Here is a 25,845-nt window from a genome sequence, read left to right as displayed (position 1 = left end):
CAGGACCATCAGCACCGGTTCCCCTCAGGGCTTCATTCTTTCCCCCCTTCTCGTCTCCCTTTATACCAACAGCTGCACTTCCAGTCCCCAGTCCATCAAGCTCCTGAAGTTTGTGGAAGACACCACCCTCATTGGGCTCATCTCTGGTGGGGATGAGTCCGCCTACAGGTGGGAGATTAACCATCTGGTGACCTGGTGCAGCCAGAACAGTCTGGAGCTCAACGCTCTGAAAACAGTGGAGATGGTCATGGACTTCAGGAAGAGCACAGCCCCACCCTCCCCCATCATCAGTGACTCCCCCATCGCCACTGTGGACTCCTTCCACTTCCTGGGCACCACCATCTCCCAGGACCTCAAGTGGAAGCTAGCCTCAGTCAGTGGGGTCCGGGTCCCTCACTGACACTCCCCCCTTTCAAATAAAACAAATGTCTCTGCACATGTAAATATCACTTCATTTCACATCATGCACAAACCTGGCACATTGCACATATTTGTTGTTAACTGTTAATCGTTGTTGTTTTATTGTTTTTATTTTTATATATTGTCAATTTATACATTTATGCACACAACATCCTCTTCCATTGTAACACGACTGCACAACACAAACCAGAGCAATGCCTTGTGTACATATTTTCCATAAGGCAGAATGCTTTATATAGTATATTGTCAGTTGCTTACATCATTTGTTGTTTATTTGTGGAATGTTTAGTACTAGTAGTCAGAAATAAACAAGCTCTGGCTTGAGCAAGACGCTAACTCATCTCTTTATTAATCCACAGTGGCTGTGTAACCTTTGCTGCCGGTCCAGATTACCCCTAGGTCTGGCTCAGGTAACACAGGTACCAGGACACTGATGAGACTCAAGTAAGATAGATCTTATTTTAACATTTTGATATTCAACAACATTTCAAGTGTGACTACAATACAGATATAGTACACACTTGGATATACATACCTGTGTATGTATAGACTGTGGTTATTCTAAATCTTCAGCCATGTAATTTACCTTGTTGTACAAATACAAACACCACTCTACAGTTTATGTTATACTTGCACTACCAGTTAAAAACTCTGGCTATCTGTCTGTCTGACTTCTTTCAGAACTGTAAAATGAATTTAGTTGCTGGTCATGTATTACTGTTTCACTTGTCTCCTCTCCCACATCGAGTCAAACTTTATAAAGAACAATAGCAGGACTTTAAACTCTCAGAAAATCTGATTATGAAATATCAGTTCATAATAACATAAATTAACATTTTGATAAGGATCACTTAATCCAACATATACAATGATATCTGTGATCAGTTGATATGGATTGAAGCATCTGTTAAAGCAGCACAGCAATGTGAAACTTATAGAAACAAATTCTGGTCGCTGCTGCTAGTGATGCATGCACTCAACGAGAGAAAGCATGGCGTTAAGCAATGTTTTATGTTCTTTAAAAGTACTGAATACTCCTTTTATAAATGCATGTGCAGAAAAAGATCAAAAGTTGGGATTTACTTACTTTATTTTTTTTATTTCAGCCGGTTGCATTAAGAAACGTTATGTGTTTTGTAAAAAAATACTCCACACTGCTGTTGTGATTATAATATTAGTTAAAAAGTCGTGAGTCGGAAGAGTCTGCTTTGTTTTGGGGGGAAGGGAGGAGGTGTTAGTGAAAGTAATATAGTAACGTAAATAGTTATTTTTATCACCCAGTAAAGTAATATTACTTACAATTTTTTAAGGCGTAATAAGTAACTTGCCCAACAATGATAGTGTCAAACCCACAGATAATTATCTCCAGACTTTGCAGTTCTTTAGTTCAGTTTTCTGCATTAACAATCTTTGGATTTACTAGTAAAATACACTATTTAAAAAAGTTAATAGATATAATCTTGCATTAATAACAATGATACTATGATACTATCTTCATGTGTCTGTGAGTTATAATATTTGTTTTCACGTTTGTTAGAACTATAATGTCGAAATTAATTGCAATTCTTCATTAATCCACAAGGCAGAGCTGCAACAGAAAACATTTAAACAAGTTATGCATCCATCCATTGTCAACTGCTTACCCTGCGTACTGGGTCGCAGGGGGCTGGACAGCTGACATTGGGCGAAAGACGGGGCACACACATCACAGGGCCACACATAGACAAACAACCACTCACACCTAAGGACAATTTTAGAGACACCAATTAACCTAGACTTCATGTCTTTGGTTGGTGGGAGGAAGCCGGAGCACCTTGAGAGAACCCACGTGGGCAGGGAGAACATGCGAACTCCACACAGAAAGTCTGGGGCAACCGGGGTTTGAACCCATGACCTTCTTGCTGTGTGGCGACAGTGCTAGAGTCCAGGTCCAGGTGGAGGACGTGGCTGAGTGTGGAGGAGAAGGAGTGGTGGAGTTTCAGTGTGTCTGCAGAGACTGTGTGGACAGAGCTGACCCTCTCTCAACACCACCACCTATCTCTGACAGAGATCACTTCCATCTGATGAGGGAAGAAGACAGACAGCAGAAGTCATAAATCAGAGTTTACAGAGACTCCCTTCATCAGCTGTCAGTTAGTGATGCAGCACATCCAGTATAAAGACCAGCAGGGACTTTACACAGTGGAAATAAAGTGCTGAGAGTCCCTGAATGCATCATGTCTGCAGAGATAGAGAGATATTCACTGCTCACTTTAATGACGGATTTACTGCTGTTAGAGCTCAAAGCTGTTAAAACCCAGTATCTCAGTTACATTTGAATATTTGATCTATCTATCTATCTATCAGCTGAGATCATATATATATATATATATATATATATATATATATATGAGATGAACTAATCAATAGCTTAGTATTGAAATGTGAGAACAACAGTTTGATGAATGAGGACCACTGTCTCTATACATGTTGTAATGCTGTCAGCCGTAATCCAGCTTTATTTTCTGTAGACATGAACACAACAACTTTCTGTCCAATCCTAAAGCCGGTCACCATTCTCCTCTCACAGCTTCACCGAGGAAAGCAGCCACAGAGAAGGTCGGAGCTTTACAGGAAATACTGGATCTTTGCTTTTACCAACTGTGTTTAGTACAATACTGCTGAAACCAGCATGGACTGACTCCAACCCTCTACTGACCTCAGAGACTCCAGTTTGGACTCTCCACAAGATCACACAGCAACTTCACTCCTGATTCCTACAGATTGATGTCACTCAGCTCCAGCTCTCTAAAATGGGAGGGGTTCGACTTCAGAGCTGAGGCCAGAGAAGCACAGCTGATCTCTGACAAATTGCAGCCCCTCTATCTGAATAATGGTCAGCCATTGATCAAAAGGTTTTTGGTTTGAAACTTGAGCTCCGGTTTATGTCTGCATACAGACTGTTTATAGTAGGCCTATTTGTAACATTTCAACAGCTTATTGATGTACAACCATCCAACTGATTCACAAATAAAAAGGTTGTTTAGGGTGGTGATGGCGCATACATAAGATCCTTTGGTGTGAGAGATCTGGGTTCAATTCCCACTGTGAGACATCCACCATTGTGTCTCTGAGCAAGACACTTAATCCCTAGTATAGCAATTGTAAGTCACTTTGGATAAAAGCGTCAGATAAATGTAATATTTTTATGTTTCGGCACATTGTTTTCATTCTTCAACTTTTTGTGCACGAAAGCTCTACATGGTGGTTGCATTAACAAATTAGAGACCAAAGTGCTAACTTGTTAATAAGAATAACCATTCATGCATAAGGTGTCCCACCGGATATTTTGGGACATTTTTTCAGCTCCCAAAAAGATGACATGTCCGGGGAAAGGAGGATGTATATGCACCCTAATTGACAGCCCCACGAAGCTCCTTACCCTAACCATTACAGGGGTGTGTGCCTAATTGTATGCATGCTGGTTAATCCTACTGCTGTATGCATCAGCCTTGAGGCTGAACAGACATGAGACTGGCAGCTGTTAATATCCTGGACACAGACAGGTTAACAGCTGCCGGTTGTGGAGGACATGTTGGTCTGACAATTTATATTTGCAAATTTCTCACATTAAGCTTAAAAATGCTGTCTATCAGTGAACATTACTAAAGTAGCTAGTCCATTCAAATTCTACCAGCGAGAGGGACAGAGAGTTAAATCAAACTCATTTCTAATGTAGCAAAACATATGAAAAGACATTCATTGTTAGAACAAATTAATGTAAAGTCATGCCTTTTTATTTAATGGGGGTGGAGAGGGGAATATTCTGTTAAGCCTTAAAGAGAAAGTGTGGCCTCCCCTTCACATACTCTCAAATCTAACAATAATTATAGATAGGCCTATTTTATAAATTGTGAAAATGGACAGAACAGCCCTTCATATGAAATTCCTCAGAAACTGCAAAGAAATAAAGAATATCAATAACTGCATGACAGCTATAATGAAAAAATAAACTTCAAGTGATGTTAGTTCCAGCAGATCACAGATAGTCTATATATTAAAAGAACAATAGGGGGGCGTGTCCGACCGTCGCCATGTGAGACGTACTCTCCTTGGTTGCTCCTGGAGTTTGTGACTATCTTTCATTAATAGATGTTGATACAAAATCAAGTCAGGAGGTAACACCTTTTGCACTCCTGAGTTGCCTATGACCTCTACGCGCCCGATAACGGAGTTATCCTGTGGAGGCCACGCTAATGCCTCGCCCTTGACTGACCCGGACTCCCCACCAAAGCTAGATGCTTTTCTTATTGGGACCGGCTCGAGCAAATGCCAGTACCCGGCAACCTATTTTCATATGCTTTGGGCCTTCCCTGAAAACCTTTAGGTTGGAGATTTTTTATACTATTTCACAAATCACGTCTGTCTCTTTCACACCTTTCGGCGATTACTGCCCTATATGGAGTCACCCTCATACGTGCTATACCAAAGACAAAAGAAGAACATAGTAGCTTTTGTAACCCTCTTAGCTAGACGTCTCATTCTTATGAAGTGGAAATCCCAGACCCCACCAACTTGTCATATGTGGATAAAGGACATTTTTTACTTTATCAACATGGAGAAAATCCGTTGCACACTGAGGGGATCGTCAGCTTCTTTCAGGAAAACATGGAGCCATTTTTTGAATATGCAAATATGTTGACTTTTCCTAACATTCCGAACTGACAAACAACACTTTGTACACTGTCTGATCTGTTTTAATGCTTTGTACAGATGTGTGTGATCGTATACTTTAATGTGTCTTTGATAACTGCAATCAGTGTAGTGATAGTGTAAATCTTTATTTTGTATAGGTGGCCTACCTTTTTTGTTTGTTTGTTTGTTTTTATTATTGTCTGTTTGTTTATATATATATATATACATACACAAGTGTCTTGTATGTTCATTTGAACTAATTAACTACTAACTACTAATAATGAGAAACTTGATACTTGCTTTCTTATAACTGTCGTTTATGTGTTTAACAATTCAATAAACAAAGTTGAAAAAAGAAAGAACAATAAACAGACACATTATAGAAACAGTTAAGACACTGTATCCACTGTAAAAATAAAAAGAATGTTGTAATGGAAAGATGACTATCAAAACATTTTCAGCACAAACTCTTAGTTCCTTAATTTTTCCTGCTGTATTTGTATTTGTAAGTCTCCATCACCCAAAGAAATGATAAAAGATACTTGTGTCACTAACTTGATATAAACACAAACAATTATGTTTGTAGAGATTTGTAGTATAAAATGTATAATTATTTCAATCAGCATGTTTAATACTTTAGAAAACTTTTGTATTGCGTCTGTCTGTAAAGTGCTGATTGTCACATCTGGACTTACCGAGCCTTTCTGCAGTTCCTCACAGATGGAATCAATCTCTGTCGTCCCTGCACTGATGTGTTGTACTTCAGCAGGTCCAACTCATCCAGAACCTCCTCTGACATCTGCAGCATGCAGGCCAGAGCTGAGCAGTGGATCACAGAGAGTTTCTTCTCTGATCTGTTCTCTGACTTCAGGAACTCTTGGATCTCCTGATGTACTGAGTGGTAGTTCATCTCCATCAGACAGTGGAAGATGTTCATGCATCTGTCAGTAGTGGTCCTGGTACAGACTGTCGTTCTGTACCATCTCCTTCAGGTTGTTGATGGCTCTCGAGATGATTTCTGGACTGTTGTCTGTCCGATCCAACAGGCCTCCTAAGAGTCTCTGGTTTGACTCCAGAGAGAGGCCATGAAGGAAGCAAACAAACAGGTCCAGATGGCCGTTTTAACTTTCAAGGGATTTCATCATTGTTTCCCTCAAGAAGACATCCAGTGTTGAGTCAACATATCCCCCCCCCCCACGAAAGCTCTTAGTACCTCTTTGTTCCTGTTGGTGTAACAGTAGAACATGTAGACTGCAGCCAGAAACTCCTGAACGCTCAGATGAACAAAGCAGTAGACTGTTTTCTGGAAGATCACACTCTCTCTTTTGAAGATCTCTGTACAAACTCCTGAGTACACTGAGACCTCTGTGACATCCAGACCACACTGCTCCAGGTCTTCTTGGTAGAACATGATGTTTCCTTTCTCCAGATGTTCAAACGCCAGCCTCCCCAGCTTCAGAAGAACCTTCCTGTCAGCCTCCGTCAGCTCCAGTGGACTCGTCTCATGTCCTTCATCATACTTCTGCTTCTTCCTCTTTGTCTGAACCAGCAGGAAGTGTGAGTACAGGTCAGTCAGGGTCTTGGGCAGCTCTCCTCTCTGGTCTGTAGTCAACATGTGCTCCAGAACTGTAGCAGTGATCCAGCAGAAGACTGGGATTCGACACATGATGTGGAATGATGTGGATGACCCTGCATCCATGTAAGCTGTCTCATAGTGAGGTCATAGTGGCTCAGCTGTACACTGGACAGCAGGTACCAGCTGAGGTAAAACTCTGAGACTCAAGTGAACAAAAGTTTCTTTAAAAAGATTTATCTTATTTTAACATTTTGATGTTTGGCAATATTTCAAGTGTTACTACAATACAGAGATAGTACACACCTTTACATACATACCTGAGTAACTATAGAGTGTGTCATTATTCTAAATCCCCATCCATGTAATTCACCTTGTTGTACAAATACAGAACACCAGTATAAAGTTTATGATGGACTTGCACTACCTGTTTAAAATTCTAGTTATCTATATAGCAGTTTAACTTCTTTCAGAACTGTAAAATGAATTTGTTAGCTGGTCATGTATTACTGTATCACTTGTCTCCTCTCACACATTGATTCAAACTTTATAAAGAACAACAGCAGGACTTAAAAACTCGTCTTCATCCAATTGAATGATATTTGTGAAGTTAAAAAATGGAAGTTAAAAAATGTGAAGTTAAAAAATGGACCCTCCAACTGAACTCAGACAAAACAGAAATCCTGGTCATCGGGTTCCAGCAGATGGCAAAACAAATACTGTCATCTGCTGGTTCCCTAGTAAATCACATTAAGCCTGTGGCAAAGAACCTTGGTGTTTGGTTTGATAGTAATTTAAATTTCGAGCAGCACACCACAAAACTTGTTCAATCATGTTTTTATCAACTTAGAAATATAGCAAAAATTCGATCTATGTTAACTTTTAACGACTCAGAGACCATTTTACACGCCTTCATCTCATCACGTCTGAATTATTGCAACAGCCTTTTCACCTGTTTAACCCAAAAATCTATTGATCGATTCCAGACTGTCCAGAACTCAGCTGCCAGGCTTTTAACCAGAACAAAGAAATATGACCACATTACTCCTATTTTAGCTTCATAACACTGGCTCCCAGTATGTTTTTTTTTGACTATTTTATCCCTTTTATTTTATTCTATTTTACTAATTTTATATTTATCTTAAACATGTATTTTAGTCTTTTCAGTGTTTTCATGCTTTTATCTTGTATTGTTTTTGTATTATTGTCTCTTGGGTATTATTGTCTTTACACTTGTTAAAGCACTTTGTAACTTGTTTTTGAAAAGTGCTCTACAAATAAAGATTATTATTATTATTATTATTATTTGAGTTAAGAAAATCAGATTATGAAATAACCATTCATAATAACATAAATTAACATTCTGATAAAAATCCCTTAATCCAACATATATGATGATACTGACATCTGTAATCAGCTGTTACCTGGTCCATAGCGTTTATAACTGCACATAAGCTAACATCTTTTTAAATGTTCAACAGAATAGCCACATAATATTCATAATAATAATATATATTTTATTTGTAACGCATTTTATGCGCATTTTATTTAACCCTCATTTATACCTAAGGACATTTGGCTTTTGCAATTTTGATTTTATTGCCATTTTGAGTGTGTTTATGCAATGGGCATGATTTTTGGTGAATCTAAGTTTTTTTTTCTAAATTTTTTAAAATTTTTGGAAAAATTTTTTATAGTGTGGAAAATACACGCTTTAAACGCTATTGTTACAAATCCGCTCCTGAGGACAAAAATGTCCTCATTGAAACTCATAACAAAAAAAATATTTAGCTTAAGTTACCACATAAAAATATTTTTTTACAGTGTATCACCCCTTCTGTCTGTTAAAAAAAAGGATGGAATATGGGGATTTCACTCCTTCCCAGCAGATGGCACTGCTTACCTTTTTGTGGCATGTGGTTGAATCAGAGTGATGGGAGAACCAGAGACCGGCTGTTCCCGGAAATGCTGGCCGCCTACAAGCGCTCCTCCGCCGGGTCGACATGGACCGTAGTGTCGGTGTCACAGCGGAGCTCCGACAAAAATTATTTCTCGCTTCTTCCTCCTGCCTCCTGCAGTCCCTCTGTTCCTCACCGACTCCCTTATACATGAACGGGGATGTGCACACATTTATCAATAAAAAAAAGATGTCTGGCGTTAGGGAAATGGTGCGGTTTTGGGTGTGGTTCTACCCCTTACAGAGGTCATGGCGGCCGGTTTGTGGCGTCCACTGCTATGCTTAGGCGGTTCTCTGTGGCTCCGTGTGGAACGTGGACGTACCGGCCAGTAACGTCTGCAGAGCTGCCCGCCTAGACGAACGCGTGCGCGGCGTTCTAATGGGCTGTAGCCCCGGGTGCACGGCGGAGCTCCGGCTGAAATAATATCTTGCTTCTGGCATATTTCTCCTGCAGTCTATCTCTCCCTCGCATATTCTTCATACAATATTACCTGCCTGGAGGGAAGGGTAACGTTAACCCTGCTCTTTAGCGGTAGCAACCGCGGACAGCTAACGTGAGGCTGAAGGCAACCTCTCTCGCCATTAACGTTACGGTTCACTCACGGCGGGTTGCGAGCATCTGTTCGGCCCAGCGTTCGGCTGGATGATCCACTGTGATTCTGCAGTACGATCCACGCTGACGAAGGAGCTACGAGATCGATCAATTTACACTAGTTATGATAAAAAAAGATCACTCCGAAGACGCTGTGTTTACTTCCATACGCCTTGAAACGGTGGAGCAGGGGTCTCTGGGTAATGTAGTGCCCTTCGATTGAAATAACCTGGGTGATATAGGACAGAGGACTACACCAGTTAAACATCCATGGGGCTTGTGGGTAATGTGGTGCCCTTCTTTGGAAATAACATGGGTGATATAGGACTGAGGCCTACATTACCCAAAGTCCACCGTTTCAAGGCGTATTGAAGTGAACACAGTGTCTTCGGAGCGATCTTTTTTATCATAACTAGTGTAAATTGATCGATCTCATGGAAGAAGCCAGAAATAATTTTTGTCGGAGCTCCGCTGTGACACTACGGTCCATGAGGACGAGGAGCTCTTGTAGGCGGCCAGCATTTCCGTGAACAGCCGTTCTCTGGTTCTCCCATCACTCTGATCCAACCACATGCCACACAAAGGTAAGCAGTGCCATCTGCTGGGTGAAACTGATAATCGAAACTTACATCTTTATTTAACAGACAGAAGGGGTGAAACACGTTAAAAAATGTTTTTATGTGGTAATTTAAGCTAAATATTTGAAATATTTTATAATGGATTTAAACGAGGACAAATTTGTCTTGGGGAGCGGCTTTGTAACAGCTATTAAAGGGATACATGAGGGTTAAACAAATCCCAAATGCTACAGATAACAACAGTAATGTGCTAAAAATAAAACCATAAAACATATAGAGCATGAAAAAAAACAACAGGGATGAATATGGAAGAAAACTTCAGAATATTACGATCGTGTTAACAATGAATTATCTGTAGTTTTGTGGTTAATATCAATTAATGTCTTATGAGAAAACCTGGGAAATTAGTGACATATTCTTGCAAAGTACAAATCATTTTAAAATCAAATCAAAGTTCTTCAGCTCTAATAATAAGATGTTTTCTGGTGAAACTTTTGCTCATTATTATGTCTCATGTGATGCTTAAAGGCTGTCCAGCAGCTCTCACGTGTTAATTTCAATGGAGAATTAAATATTATTTAATTTACTTTGAGGTTTATTATATTCTTCATGAAATATTACGACTTTATTCTCAAAGTATTTAAACTTTATTCTGTGTTTGTCCCACATAAGTGTATTTTACCTTTGTGGAAGAAATTACATAAAATAAAGGAAAAACAAAAAAGTAGAATGTGCTTGACAAAGACTGTTCAGTTTTTATCTCCTTCTTTGTGTTCCTCACAAGCAAATATTGATCTGTTTTAATATGAAGTGATGATATTGGTGGTAAGTAGGAGAACTCATAGGGAGAACTTCAACTTCCACTGTTCTTGGTTGATTGATTTGAAAATCAGGAGATCAGCAGCTCTGAGCTCCTCAAAACCACCAACAATCATTTCACGCTCAAAGTCGCTGAGATCCCACAATGATTTATTCATGGACTCATGGCTGCCTCCTAAGGCTGCACAGGGGAATTATAAAGCCTCAGGTGAGTTTAACAGCTGCTGGAAATTAGCAACAGTTGAATCTTCCAGAGTCCATTAGTCTCGCAGGAGGAAATATGTAGTATCCAATACTTATGCATTTGACTCAAAATAGTTCAAAATAGCACTGTAGCAGCAAGACAGAGGGTCAGTGACCTTTGGGAAGGTGTTCTACGGGGAGAGAAGTGATTGGTGGTTATGTAGGTTGAAGGGACTGAACCCTTCTATAGAATTTGACCTCTAACCCCTTGTTTGGTTACCTCAAAATAGTACTGTACCCTTCGATGAGTTTGACCTTTTACTTTGCAGACTTAAACCCTTCTATGGTACCTAACAGATACCTAAACATGTCCTATGATCAAGAACAGTTTCAAGCGGGTTTCTTCTCAACACATCATCGCAGCATTATGGTTCAGACACCACACTTGTAAACTGCGACCAGCAAAAGTAAAGTAATATTATTACTTTTTTAAGCACTAATAAGTAACTAGTAACTTGCACAACTAGTAATTTCTAACTTGCTCAACACTGAGAGAGACAAACCCACAGATAATTATCACCAGACTTTGCAGTTCTTTAGTTCAGTTTTCTGCATTAACACAATCTGTTCGGATATACTAGTAATTTACACGATTTAAAAAGTAAATAGATGTATAATCTTGCATTATTAACAATGATACTATGATACTATCTTCATGGGTCTGTGAGTTTTGTTTTCAAGTGTGTTAGAACTATAATGTAGAAATTAACTGCAATTCTTCATTAATCCACAAGATAGAGCTGCAACAGAAAAATATTTAAATAAGTGTTAATCTGCAGTTACGTTGTCATAAACATAACTAATCTGCAGAGGCACTTTGGGTTCAGAATATCTGAATTGAAATAGAGTCCACGTCCAGGTCCAGGTCCAGGTCCAGGTCCAGGTGGAGGAGGTGGCTCTGTGGAGCAGAAAGAGTGGAGGAGTCTCAGTGTGTCTGCAGAGACTGTGTAGAAGGACAGAGCAGCAGCAGAGCAGTCCAGATACACTGATGATACTCTGTCACATCCAGAGGAACACACAGGGATGATGGTGGACTTGACTTTGTGTCTGACAGTGGAGCTGATCTCAGAGCAGTTCAGACTGCAGCACTGTTGTGATTCCTCTGTCAGTCACTGCTGGATGAAACTCTCCTCTCCACTCTACCTCCCAGTAACAAGGCCCAGTCAGAGCCTCTCCACACACAAGCTGATGTTGCTGCTTCAACCTCTCTGGATCATCAGGACACAGCTGATCCTCTCTCAACACCACCTTTCTCATCACTCACTCTCTGACAGAGATCACCACTTCCATCTGATGAGAGAAGAAGACAGAGAGCAGAAGTCATAAATCAGAGTTTACAGAGACTTCCTTTATCAGCAGTCAGTCAGTGATGCAGCACATCACATTTATGATGTTAAAGGTCCTTCATACAAAGACTGAAGACACTTCAGCAGAGGTTCAGGTCTGTAGAAAGACCACATGGTTACTAGATGTAATGATGGTTCTCTGAATTAAGCACCAGTGATTTGCAGGCTTCAGTCAGACTGATCTCAGAGCTGTGACAAAGATGAACTGATCAGTTGTTTAGAATGGAAATGAGAGAACAGCTTTATTTCCTGTAGACATGAACACAACAGCAACAGTCGTCTTCACATAAACTCAAACACATGACCACAACAAGCTTCTGGCTGATTTGATTGGCTGACTCTCTCTCTCTCTCTGTCTTTCTGTCCAATCCTGAAGCCTGTCACCATCCTCCTCTCACATCTTCAGTGAGGAAAGCAGCCACTGAGAAGGTTGGCGGTTTATATGAAATACTGGATCTCTGCTTTGATTCTAACTGTGTTTAGTACAATACTGCTGCAGTGTTTCCCACAGACTGACAGTGTAACTGTGGCTGAAACCAGCATGGACTGACTCCAAACCTCTACTGACCTCAGAGTCTCCAGCCTACAGTGTGGACTCTCCACAAGATCAGACAGCAACTTCACTCCTGATTCCTGCAGGTTGTTTCCCCACAGCTGCAGCTCTCTCAGATGGGAGGGGTTGGACTTCAGAGCTGAGGCCAGAGAAGCACAGCTGATCTCTGACAAACTGCAGAAATTCAATCTGAATAAAGAATAAATTAAATAACTTTAGAAGACAATATTCCTGCTTGGAATCATCAGTGTTTAATAATATGTTCAGCGCTACCTGTATAAGATAGAAAATATTTATTTTGGCTGCTGGTTTAGAGAAACGGGCTGTGGCCACTGCCTGCAAAACCATTCCGTTTTTGTAGGTTGTCTCGCTGTTGCCTTTCCAGTGCACCTGTTCTCACGTACATTTGCACCAAACAGGTGACATTGATGAACAATTGCTTTTGCATCCTAACTGGACAGATTGATGTCCCTGAAATCCAATTAACTTTATGTTATCCTTGTTTGTTTGTTTTTGAGAAGTTAATTCGTTATTGACATAGAGATTATTTATTGATTCATTGTATTTATGCATTATTATAATCTATTTAAAACACATGGTGAATAAAAGCTGAAAATCAGGAGTTTTAAAATTCAGAGTGAATTATCTAGTGTAGAGTTTTCTCGTCATATTAAGGTTTTAAATGTGGAGCTAAACATTGCTCTGCCACAATCAATGGAATAAACCACTGAAAAAGAAAAAAGACTTCAGCATTAAGATACTAGGTACGGATCAGTATAATATCAGCCTTATGTCGGCAGATTAGTGTGACCAAATACGTCACATCATAATAATCTCAGCACAGAAGGAAAAAATGGTGTCTGACCTCAGAGTCTCCAGTCTACAGTGTGGACTCTCCAGAAAATCACACAGCTGCTTCACTCCTGAATCCTTCAGCTTGTTGTGACTCAGCTCCAGCTCTCTCAGATGGGAGGGGTTGGACTTCAGAGCTGAGGCCAGAGAAGCACAGCTGATCTCTGACAAACTGCAGCGCCACAATCTGAATAAAGAATATAAATGATGTAAGTTTAAAAGACAATGTTCCTGCCTGAAATGATTCAGTGTTTAATAATCTGTTCAGAGTTAATGAAGGTTTAGAAAGTAGAAGTTTAGAAATGGAAACTCCAAACACCTGAACCAACAGGATGCAGGTTAAAAACTGTAAAATACAACAAAATACAAAAAGGTAAAAAGAGCTCTCATTAATATTAATGACAACATGATGCTACTTCAATAAAGATGTAGTGACTTCACCTCCTAAACTCTGCCGCTCCACCAGTGACTCCATCTATACAAACTCATGTTGTGCAGCCAAACACAAATAAAAACCCACAGACACTGATTTAAGAATCGACTCAAGATCCTCAAGTTTCCAAAGATGCCAAATATGTCAGGATGAATTTTGTGGAAATGTGAACAAAAGACATCTACAATATTTATTTTATGAATAGGGGAGTCATAAAATCAAAGCGCCTTCATTTTAAAGTATTCAGTCAGTATAAGCATCATATAATGATACTCCTAGCTTCATAACAATGTTGTAAAAAGCAAATACTGAATATATTTGTTAATGCCTGATAGTTGAAGCAGAGGTTAGTTTTATATTCATTGTATTTATGTATTTATTATTACAATGTATTTAGAAAAATAGAGAATATAAGATGAAAATCAGGTGTTTAAGAGGTTCAGAGTGAATTATCTAGTTTAGATTTTTCTTGTTATATTAAGATTTTAAATTTGTAGCTGAACATTGCTGACTCATTTGTAGGGGCGTGATGAGACCTCGTGCCAAGAGACTCCCAGAGCAAATCAACTCTGCCCAGCTGATGTGACACTAGTGGACTGCGTGATAGTAATCAATTTAACCTGCTCTTGCACTGTGAGTCCAGACAGTTGGGACCAAGTGGTAAATAACTGGTATAGTTTTGCAATATGATCATCTAAAAACTGAAGTGCTACCTACTCTTTTTGGGACTGTGAACTGCATTTTATTGGAGGTACAGAAGTTAACATGTGTGCAGATTTGTGGTAAGATTTCTGCCTGTTTTCAGTTAGTATTGGTTTCTAAACGGTCAAGGGCAGGTCGAGCTTTAACAAAAATGATAAATACTATTAAATGATGACATTATTTTCACAATATTTTGACTTTTACTGGACTTGTCAGAGAACACAAATATGTTACAGAGATTTTGAATGTGCAGAAAGTTTTGAACAGAAGCAGAAAATCTGCTGAAACACAGGAGCTATTAAAATCCAGGAGTTTAACTGAATTAAAATGAATTTATTTATTATTGAGGTGAAATGTTCTACATGCACATTTAAAAAGGTTACTTCCCCAAATAAAACACAAAAGAGGAGGACAGACTAAATCATGTCTGCATGTGTGTTGACTCAGCAGGGATGATATTACATTAGAAAAGTTGATCTACAGGTGCAAGAGAGCCTTACTGCATTATATTTTATCATATTTTGAATTGTCACCCGCCACCTGAATTTTGTGTTTGTCCTTATTAAATAAAATCAATTCCTCCATAAATTAGAGCAAAAAAAATCACAAGTATGCAGGAAATTAAGTGTTTAATGCTCAAAATTTTCATATAATTCAGCATTGAAGATTACTTTAGGAAAGTGTTCTTGTCTCAATCTCGTGAACACAGAGTCTTGTCACACCCCTACTTGTGAATGAGCCATGTAAACAATTTACCATTTCTGCACAATCACACCTGATACAACTTATGAAGCCATTTTAATGAACCTTGTCAAATACAAATGACAAATTTTGTATTTCAAATACATATTTGAAATAAGTGTATCATAAATACTGCACATCCCTCTAATCAGCTTTATGTTGGCAGTTTTGTGTCACTACAACTTTTACATCATATTAATCTCAGCACAGAAGTAAAAAAAATGGTGTCTTACCCCAGAGTCTCCAGTCTACAGTGTGGACTCTCCAGAAAATCACACAATAGCTTCACTCCTGAATCCTGCAGCTCGTTGGAGTTCAGCTCCAGCTCTCTCAGATGGGAGGGGTTGTACTTCAGAGCTGAGGCCAGAGAAGCACAGCTGATCTCTGACAAACTGCAGGAACTCAATCTGAATAAAGAATAAATTATGTAATTGTAAGTAGAAGGTTAGAAAATGGAAAGTCCAAACACCTGAACCCAACAGGTTAAAAACTGTAAAATACAAAAAAGGTAAAAAGAGGGCTGCTACTTCAATAAAGACGTAGTGAGTTCACCTCTTAAACTCTCCAGCTTCACCAGTGGCTCCATCTATACAAACTCATGTTGTGCAGCCAAGCACAAATAAAAACCCACAGAAACTTATTTAAGATTCGACTCAAGATCTCAAAGTTTAAAAAAATATGTTGGGATTGATTTTGGGGAATTGTAAACATCTACAACAAAAGACATCTACAGTACTTCTTTTAGGAATAGTGGAGTCATAAAATCAAAGCATCTATAAATTTAAACTATTCAACCGCAAGTTTTTTTTACCCTCTCCTTCTTGTGCCTCCATTGAGACACAGTCTCTTTAACAAAGGAGTACTGTTGTCCAATGTACAGTTCATTAAGTGGAATGGGCACTGCTGACTGTTTAAAGGAGCTGAAATTCACAAACTTTGTTAATTGTGTCAATCTTCATTAAGTGGAACAGACACTTACTGTTAAAGGTGGCACAATTCCTGAAGTTTACCTTAATAGTGTCACTGAAAGTACTAGGTTTAATTGTGCAACTCTACTGTGTTACTGGGAAAGGAAGTAGAGTGAATTATTTACCCATTATTTTCATTGTAATGTGCCTTAACTCAACGCTGGGTTGGCCCTAAATAAATGTGTTTTGTTACTGTTCACCATTCCATCAGCTCTGTCTGTCAGTTAGGGTGAGAAGGGAAGTTGTAAGGGAGGGTTGGCCTACACATCCACATGGTTCACATAGACTCAGATCTAGCAGTCATGTCACCTAAATAAGATGGAATTGCTTTGCTGATGGGTTTAGTTTTGCCCATCAGTATAATATCAGCCTTTTGTCTGTAGTTTAGTGTCAACACAACTTTCACATCATTTTAATCTCGGCACAGAAGTAAAAAGTGGTGTCTGACCTCAGAATCTCCAATCTACAGTGTGGACTCTTCAGAAAACCACACAGCTGCTTCACTCCTGAATCTTGCAGCTTGTTGTGACTCAGCTCCAGCTCTCTCAGATGGGAGGGGTTGGACTTCAGAGCTGAGGCCAGAGAAGCACAGCTGATCTCTGACAAACTGCAGTCCAACAATCTGAAATAAATATGCAGATATAAATCAATTTATTATCCAATAAGATGTGTTCATGTTTTAAATGTGGAGCTGAACATTACTATGTCTGAATCAATGAGCTTTTCCCTAAAATGAGTAGAGGGACTTAATTAATATGGATCATCATAGTGTCAGCCTTTTACAGAGATCATCCAAATGTCAGCACAACATTCATACACCTTCATGTCAACACAGATTAATAACATGCTTCTGACCTCAGGCCAATCTGGAATAATGATAAGACATGCTACTTCTGTTACTTTCATTTCCTTGTATTTCTTCTAATACATAACAATCATGTATCATTTTATGACAAAAATTAAGACAGATATTTTTCTGAAAATGGTTTCAAAATGGTGAATTGGAAATTAATAAAACTTTATGTACATTAAGTAAATACCAAACTTTACAGACCTCTTTAACACCAGTCCCAACACTTCTAATGCCCATTTCAAATCACAGATTTTGACTCTCCTCATCACCACTGTCATCTTCATCAACATACAGTTGACTGAGTGTGGGCTGGATCAAATGTGCACTGAGTTCTGTTTATATACCTAAAGGATTATTAGGAACACCATACTAATCCTGTGTTTGACCCCCTTCCGCCTTCAGAACTGCCTTAATTCTACGTGGCATTGATTCAAGGTGCTGAAAGCATTCTTTAGAAATGTTGGCCCATATTGATAGGAGAGCATCTTGCAGTTGATGGAGATTTGTGGGATGCACATCCAGGGCCACCACATCCCAAAGATGCTCCATTGGGTTGAGATCTGGTGACTGTGGGGGCCATTTTAGTACAGTGAACTCATTGTCATGTTCAAGAAACCAGTTTGAAATGATTGGAGCTTTGTGACATGGTGCGTTATCCTGCTGGAAGTAGCCATCAGAGGATGGGTACATGGTGGCCATAAAGGGATGGACATGGTCAGAAACAATGCTCAGGTAGGCTGTGGCATTTAAACCATGCCCAATTGGCACTAAGGGGCCTAAAGTGTGCCAAGAAAACATCCCCCACACCATTACACCACCACCAGCAGCCTGCACAGTGGTAACAAGGCATGATGGATCCATGTTCTCATTCTGTTTATGCCAAATTCTGACTCTATCATCTGAATGTCTCAACAGAAATCGAGACTCATCAGACCAGGCAACATTTTTCCAGTCTTCAACTGTCCAATTTTGGTGAGCTCTTGCAAATTGTAGCCTCTTTTTCCTATTTGTAGTGGAGATGAGTGGTACCCGGTGGGGTCTTCTGCTGTTGTAGCCCATCCGCCTCAAGGTTGTGCGTGTTGTGGCTTCACAAATGCTTTGCTGCATACCTCGGTTGTAACGAGTGGTTATTTCAGTCAAAGTTGCTCTTCTATCAGCTTGAATCAGTTGGCCCGTTCTCCTCTGACCTCTAGCATCAACAAGGCATTTTCGCCCACAGGACTGCCGCATACTGGATGTTTTTCCCTTTTCACACCATTCTTTGTAAACCCTAGAAATGGTTGTGTGTGAAAATCCCAGTAACTGAGCAGATTGTGAAATACTCAGACCGGTATAGGTGAGTGTGTATATATATATATATGTGTGTGTGTGTGTGTTTGTGTGTGTGTACAGAGAGAGAGAGAGAGAGACACTCCATTTGAGCTTTCAACTACTCAAAATATGTTGATCTCTCATTTACCTATCTAGTATTTGCTAAAACTGTTTGTAGAGTGGGGAAGCTGCTTACAGTCTCCTAAGCATATCTATAAGCACATAATAGGTATTAAAATGTAGCCACAAGCCTTTTCTCTCTCAAAATGACAACATCTTCCTCAACGGAGGTTAAGTTTTATAGATTTAAACTTTAATTGATAGGTAACCCACAGTCGTGGTCTTATTGACTCCTGTACTAACTGCAGGCTGAGTTCTCCTCTTCTCATCAATTTGTTAACTTGCACTGTCTTCCTTTATGTTTGGAGTGTGAATACATGATGTTCTTCCTTCTAATAAACCAGACAAATACTTATATTACTACTTCTACTATTACTATTACTTATACTACTGCTACTACTTCTACGTATTCAATGTAGTGATGAAACACGCTCTGTAGAGTAGTTTGTCTGTTTGGGCTGCTGTAGACACATGGCAGCGCAACATGGAGATGTCCGTGCAAGGAGTCCCGCAGTGCATGTAAATAGACATGGCTCATTCTAAGGTAATGAAAACATAAGTACATGTAATATCCCAATATGAATACAATAGGTAAAAAGCACATTAAAAATTCTTTAGGTGGACACAGACATAAGTGCTACGAGCTGATCTGAAACTCTTAGTGGCTGGAAATGTTTTAATGTCTGTGAGTGTCTGAGGTGCAATTCTGTTTCCAGACCAGCCAAACTGTTGGGTTTTTATATTTGTGGTTCTTTGTTCCTTTCTACTTTCTGCTGGAGTTATTTTAAGAACTTTGATGGCTTTATCCAGTTTGTTAATAAATTCGTTATGAATTATGAATCTGTGTCTCTACTTCTTACTGTACTAAAAAGCTATTTTTAGTGGTCACGCATGCTGTTTATCGTTATTTTCCAGTCAAATTTGAAATACATATACATTTTGCTCATAGGATAGTGACGCTACATTGTATGCCTTTTACATCAGCTGATTAATATCCCAAATCTTTGCAGGTCTTTAGACTGCGATGGAAACCCACACAACACACACACAACTATGGGCTGAAGGAACCTTTTAATTCCTTGAAAATTACAGCTCAAGATTAAAAGACCAGAGGCCTGTTTCAGAAAGCGGGTTTAGTGAAAATTCTGAGTAAGTTGAGCCCGAGATGAGGGAAAATCTGGGTATTCGGTTTCAGAGAGCAAGATCAGATAAACTCAAGGTCTGTAACCCCGGCAACTTATGCTGTGAACCTAACCTGCTCAGGAGGAGGTTTACTTCAGCAAACGCTGAGTTTCTCTCTGACTCCTGCCCTCCTGTGGAGCCTGATGCGGCCGTGTGACATTTCCTCATTCAGACTGTTGATATCAAAGCACATATTGGAACACAGTTATGTCTATAAGCTACACTGTCCTTCTTTATAACACAGTGACTCTGTGGACATTAACGCAAAAAACATACTGTGCGCTACAGTGCTGAAGTTTAAAGTAGGATCATCTGTACAAAACTGATCAATGACTTATCAATAATATCTGTAATCTGTAATATTTTAATTTTCAGTTATTATTACCATGGTTGCCATGGTGAATCATAGTATCGGAGCTCCATTGATGATGGCTTTTTTTCATCCGCACGCACGTGCTTCCATCAGGCTCAACATACTCAGAGTTGATTGAACTTATTCTGATCGGCCTTTCTGAAACGGAAAACTCAGAGTTTGACAGCTCAGAGTTCGTCAACCCAGAGTTCAGGTTTACACTCAGAGTTTGTTGAACCTGCTTTCTGAAACAGGGCCCTGAAGTATACACACACTGGCTCAACTATCCATTCCTCTGCAGATCATCCAGACATCTCAGCGGTCTTCACGCTTCGGCCGACCTTAGAAACTTGACTCTGTATGACTATTTTTTCCTGACAGCACTTGTTCTAAATAAACCTCTGTGATTTTAACTTTTAACTTCAGATTCCATGTCTGCATCTGAATCCACATAAGTACATGCCTTCATGGTATCACCTGTCAGTGGTGACAGATCAGACAGCATACTTCAAGCAGCAGCATTTGGAAATATGCTTCACATTTTGTCTCTGCACTGCAGTATGTGAGTGTGTGTGAGAGAGAGGGTCTTTATGGATATATGTATCCTGTATGGTAAATGTATCCTGTAAAATATAATGTTATGTATAAAAATACATTATTCTTGAAAATGTGTTGAACTTTAATATATGGATGTCTCACTGAAAAAGAGTAGAATATATCAACTGACCCCAGAGTCTCCAGTCTACAGTGTGGACTCTCCAGTCCAGCAGACAGAAACTTCACTCCTGAATCATGCAGGTTGTAGTTGTGACTCAGGTCCAGCTCTCTCAGATGGGAGGGGTTGGACTTCAGAGCTGAGGCCACAACTTCACAGTAAGTCTCAGAGAGTTCACAGAAGGACAGTCTGTGATAACAGAGAATATAATACTTAAAATATTATAAAATGTCACACTTTATTTTAAAAATAGATTACAGTACATTTTGCATCATAAAGTACATTAACATCAGTGTCTGTAGCTCTTTTTAAGTTTCATATCTTTCGATATCGATAATTATCACGATAAGTATCAAATCTTTATTTCTTTTGAGTTTAAAGGCAAATTTTTGCCACTGAGGGAAAGTTGAAGAAACCTGATGGTTAATTGTGGTTTAAACTCATCTTTATGGTCAACACTTGATGCCAAACAATGGATCACTTCACAAATCTGAGGTAGAACATTCAAAACAATTATGATAAAATCTTTTTCAACACATCTGCATGAGTAAAATTAAGTAAAAGCTTTTTTTCGGTCCTTTTTCTGTACATTTTTATTTGATATTCTCATCACTTGTCACTGTTTGATCGCTGCGTTCCATCACATCAATTAAAGACTTTTGTGGCGCAGCAGTGATCAGCTGATTTTACTCATGGAGCCTCCGGCTGCAGCTGTGGCTGCTTCAGATGTAGTTGGTGTGACCGTCAGGACGTGCAGACTCTCTTTGATTCTGACTATGATTGCTTCTTTAGACTCTAGTAGTTTATTGACTTGTTTAAACAGACTTCTTACTCGTTTTATACTTGTGAATGTCGCGTGTGAAGGTTTGTGACTCATCAATAAAGGAAAAAGCACTTGCGGAGATCTTTCAATTCAGTTTAATCAAAATCAAATCAGATCAAAAGATAAAAATAATAATTTTCCGTTGTTTACATTCAACAAACGTATAAAAAATTAGTTTAAATTCATCTCCCACAACTTATGTGGTCACTAAACTATTTCACTCCACACTCATGTGAATATTAAAAAAATTTGCAAGCTGTAGTCTTTCCCCATATATTACTACCTGTGAAGATTAATTCAATAGACCTGAGGATCAATCTGAAACAATTTCCCAATGGTGTTTCTTTTCATATTTACACTGATGACACACACAGATGTACATGCCCGTCAGATCCACAGACCCTGGAATACCGAGTTCACTTACCAACTGCCTCTGTGATGTCAAAAATTGAATGTGAAATAACTTCCTCCAGCAGAACTCCAGCTGAGACCCTGGTAATTGGGTCCCAGCAGATAGCAAAGCAAATACTGCCATCTGCTGGTTCCCTAGTGAATCACATCAAGCCTGTTTTTAAAAATCTTGGCGATTGGTTTGACTAATTTAACTTTTGAGCAGCACACCACAAAGCTTGTGCAATCGTGTTTTTTTCAGCTCAAAAATATACAAGAAAATATGATCAATGTAAACTTTTAAGGACACTGACACCATTTTGCATGCCTTCATCTCATCACGCCTGGATTACTGCAACAGCCTTTTTACTTGCTTGACCCAAAAATCTATTGAAGGTCCCCCAACTTTCCAGAACTCAGCTGCCAGGCTTTTAACCAGAACAAAGGAATATGTTTTAGCTTCATTACACTGGCTCCCAGTATGTTTTAGAGTAGATTTGAATTAAATAGAAATTAATTGATTTAAAGCTCTTCATGGCCTCTCACCCTGTTATATCTCTGACCTTTTAGTCCTTTATGCACCAGCATGTACCTTAAGATCCTCGAGCAGAGGTCTGCTGTCTGTTCCAGAGTCTCGACTGAAAACTAAAGGGGACAATGCGTTTGCAGTCAGGGTCCTGAGGCTTTGGAACAGCCTGCCCGAGGAAATCAGAGCAGCTGAGTCAGTGAACTCTTTTAGGTCCCTTCTTAAAACATTTTTATTCTCTTTTATTCTGTTTTATACATATTTTCTATTTCCTTTTGATGTGTACTTTAGTCTCTTAAGGGTTTTCTTGCCTTTAAATATTTTCAGCACAACTCTTAAATACTGAAGTTGGATTTGCTGCTGGATTTGTATCAGATTTGTATCAGGCCTTGATCATCCAAAGAAAGATAGTTTGAAGACAAGCAGGAAGCTTCCGGTCTACAATATGAAGCTAATGCGGAAGTCCCTGAAACCTGCATTCTATTGAAAATCCAGCAGGGGGCGACTCTTCTGGTTGCAAAAAGAAGTCAGGCTGCATTAGAAATAATGGGAAAATTACCCTACTTCTCAGCTGAATAATTACCCCAGTAAACACTTTCCTGATGAATTTATGGTCTCAGTCGCTAGTTTCATGTCAAATGATGTTCATTTAGTAAATTATGGTCCCATTAATTTTAAAATAGACCACAAAGCAGAGTATGTTTCAGGGTGGGATTATCTATTATTGACAATTCGTTACCAAGGAGACCTGTCAATCAAGCTAGAGCCGAGTTGGCTGTTCACTTTCTCTGGTGAGTACATTCGGTTTTAAGACTGTTGTTCTCAAGACAAAATTATCAGCCCTGTTAAAATGACAGTTACAGTTGCAACTAGCTAAGCCAGCTAGCTAGCTCCGCACACGGCTGTTAGCTCCGCCGTATCGTCACTTCCGGGCACTTCCTGGTTGCAAAAACTCTGGCCAAACTTGGGGCTTCAAAACGGCAGTCTACAAAACCAATGGGTGACGTCACGATGACTACGTCTATTTCTTATTTACAGTCTATGTTTGAAGATGATAGAAGATATAGATATAAACACAAAAAGGATTTTTATAGACATTTGTAGTTTAACATGTAGAATTATTTTATAAGCAGGTTCAATGCTACTTGAGGAAAATTTTAACGTTTTATATTGTGCATGTGTGTAAAGTGTGTATCTATACTCGCTTCAGATTACGTTACTTTACAGTGTTATTAATCACATCTGGACTTACAGAGCCTTTCTGCAGTTCCTCACAGCTGGAATCAGTCTCCTTCGTCCCTCTACAGATGTGTTGTACTTCTGCAGGTCCAACTCATCCAGAACCTCCTCTGACATCTGCAGTATGTAGGCCAGAGCTGAGCAGTGGATCACAGAGAGTTTCTTCTCTGATCTGTTCTTTGACTTCAGGAATTCTTGGATCTCCTGATGTACTGAGTGGTTGTTCATCTCCATCAGACAGTGGAAGATGTTGATGCTTCTGTCAGGAGAGATATGTTCACTGTTCATCTTCTTCAGGTTATTGATGGCTCTCTGGATGATTTCTAGACTGTTGTCTGTCTGACCCAGCAGGCCTCCTAAAAGTCTCTGGTTTGACTCCAGAGAGAGGCCATGAAGGAAGCGAACAAACAGGTCTAGGTGGACGTTTTTACTTTCAAGGGATTTCATCATTGCTTCCATGAGGAAGTCATCCAGGGTTGAATCAATGTGTTTTTCCCCCAGGAAGTCCTCCAGTACCTCCGTATTCCTGTTGGTGTAACAGTGGAACATGTAGACTGCAGCCAGAAACTCCTGAATGCTCAGATGAACAAAGCAGTAGACTGTTTTCTGGAAGATCACACTCTCTCTTTTGAAGATCTCTGTACAAACTCCTGAGTACACCGAGGCCTCTGTCACATCAAGACCACACTGCTCCAGGTCTTCTTGGTAGAACATGACGTTTCCTTTCTCCAGATGTTCAAACGCCAGCCTCCCCAGCTTCAGAAGAACCTTCCTGTCAGCCTTCATCAGCTCCTGTGGACTCGTCTCATGTCCCTCATCGTACTTCTGCTTCTTCCTCTTTGTCTGAACCAGCAGGAAGTGTGAGTACAGGTCAGTCAGGGTCTTGGGCAGCTCTCCTCTCTGCTCTGTAGTCAACATGTGCTCCAGAACTGTAGCAGTGATCCAGCAGAAGACTGGGATTAGACACATGATGTGGAGGCTCCTGGAGGTCTTGATGTGTGAGATGATTCTGCTGGACAGCTCTTCATCACTGACTCTCCTCCTGAAGTACTCCTCCTTCTGGGCGTCAGTGAAGCCTCGTACTTCTGTTACCCTGTCAACACATGAAGGAGGGATCTGATTGGCCGCCGCAGGTCGGGAAGTTATCCAGACGAGAGCCGAGGGAAGCAGATTCCCCTTGATGAGGTTTGTCAGCAGCAGGTTGACTGATGACTTCTGTGTGACATCAGACACAACCTCATTGTTGTGGAAATCCAATGAAAGTCTGCTTTCATCCAGGCCGTCAAAGATGAACAACAGTTTACAGACAGCGAGCTTCTCTGCTGGGACCTTCTGTAATGTTGGATGGAAAACATGGAGCAGCGTGAGAAGACTGTACTGCTCATCTTTGATCAAGTTCAGCTCCCTGAATGAAAGCAGAACCAGCAGACTGACATCTTGGTTTTCCGAGCCCTCTGCCCAGTCCAGAGTGAACTTCTGCACTGTGAAGGTTTTTCCAACACCAGCAACGCCGTTGGTCAGAACCACTCTGATTTGTCTCTGTTGGCCAGGTAAGGCTTTAAAGATGTCGTGGCACTTGATTGGAGTTTCATGGAGGGTCTTCTTCTTGGAAGCTGTCTCAAGCTGCCTCACCTCATGTTGGGTATTAACCTCTTCACTCTGTCCCTCTGTGATGTAGAGCTCAGTGTAGATCCTGTTGAGGAGGGTTCCACTTCCTGTTTCATCACTTCCTTCAGTCACACGTTCACATCTCCTCCTCAGACTGATCTTATGTTCATCTAAAACCTGCTGCAGACCACTATCTGCTGAAAGAAAAGAACACATATTCTTAGACTAAACAGAGGGCAAGTATCCAGATAAATAAAATGTTTTTGAATTTATGA

General features: G+C 39.8%; 2 protein-coding genes and 1 long non-coding RNA gene across 10 annotated transcripts in view; all 3 read right to left on the bottom strand.

The window, feature by feature from the left end:
- Positions 1 to 25,845, bottom strand: part of LOC119893815 (NACHT, LRR and PYD domains-containing protein 12-like) — a 636,326-nt gene that overhangs the window by 566,691 nt on the left and 43,790 nt on the right. The window lies entirely within an intron of this gene.
- On the bottom strand, positions 523 to 5,918 carry LOC119896492. Its single transcript, XR_005443234.1, has 2 exons — positions 5,790 to 5,918; positions 523 to 2,480 (listed from the first exon to the last, which is right to left on the bottom strand). It is a non-coding gene; the product is annotated as an uncharacterized LOC119896492 (long non-coding RNA).
- The window catches only part of LOC119894473 (NLR family CARD domain-containing protein 3-like), a 29,333-nt gene continuing 19,533 nt past the window's right edge, over positions 16,046 to 25,845 (bottom strand). The window contains exons 5-7 of one of the 7 annotated variants that reach the window (XM_038707551.1): positions 23,976 to 25,767; positions 20,997 to 21,173; positions 16,046 to 17,073 (exon numbers count right to left, since the gene is read on the bottom strand). In XM_038707551.1, the coding sequence (XP_038563479.1) occupies positions 16,854 to 17,073; positions 20,997 to 21,173; positions 23,976 to 25,767 (2,189 nt within the window). In that variant the 3' untranslated portion in view covers positions 16,046 to 16,853. Of the gene's footprint in view, positions 17,074 to 20,996; positions 21,174 to 23,971; positions 25,770 to 25,845 lie in introns of those variants that run through there. The other 6 variants (XM_038707476.1, XM_038707332.1, XM_038707269.1 and 3 more) reach the window with 6 other exon arrangements.

This window comes from Micropterus salmoides, unplaced genomic scaffold (assembly GCF_014851395.1).
Source record: "Micropterus salmoides isolate LMB-PRFRI ecotype aquatic unplaced genomic scaffold, ASM1485139v1 Ms_hic_scaffold_1, whole genome shotgun sequence".
Classification (NCBI taxonomy): domain Eukaryota; kingdom Metazoa; phylum Chordata; class Actinopteri; order Centrarchiformes; family Centrarchidae; genus Micropterus; species Micropterus salmoides.
Note: the sequence above shows the minus strand (reverse complement) of the source record. Positions and strands in the feature narration are given on the sequence as shown.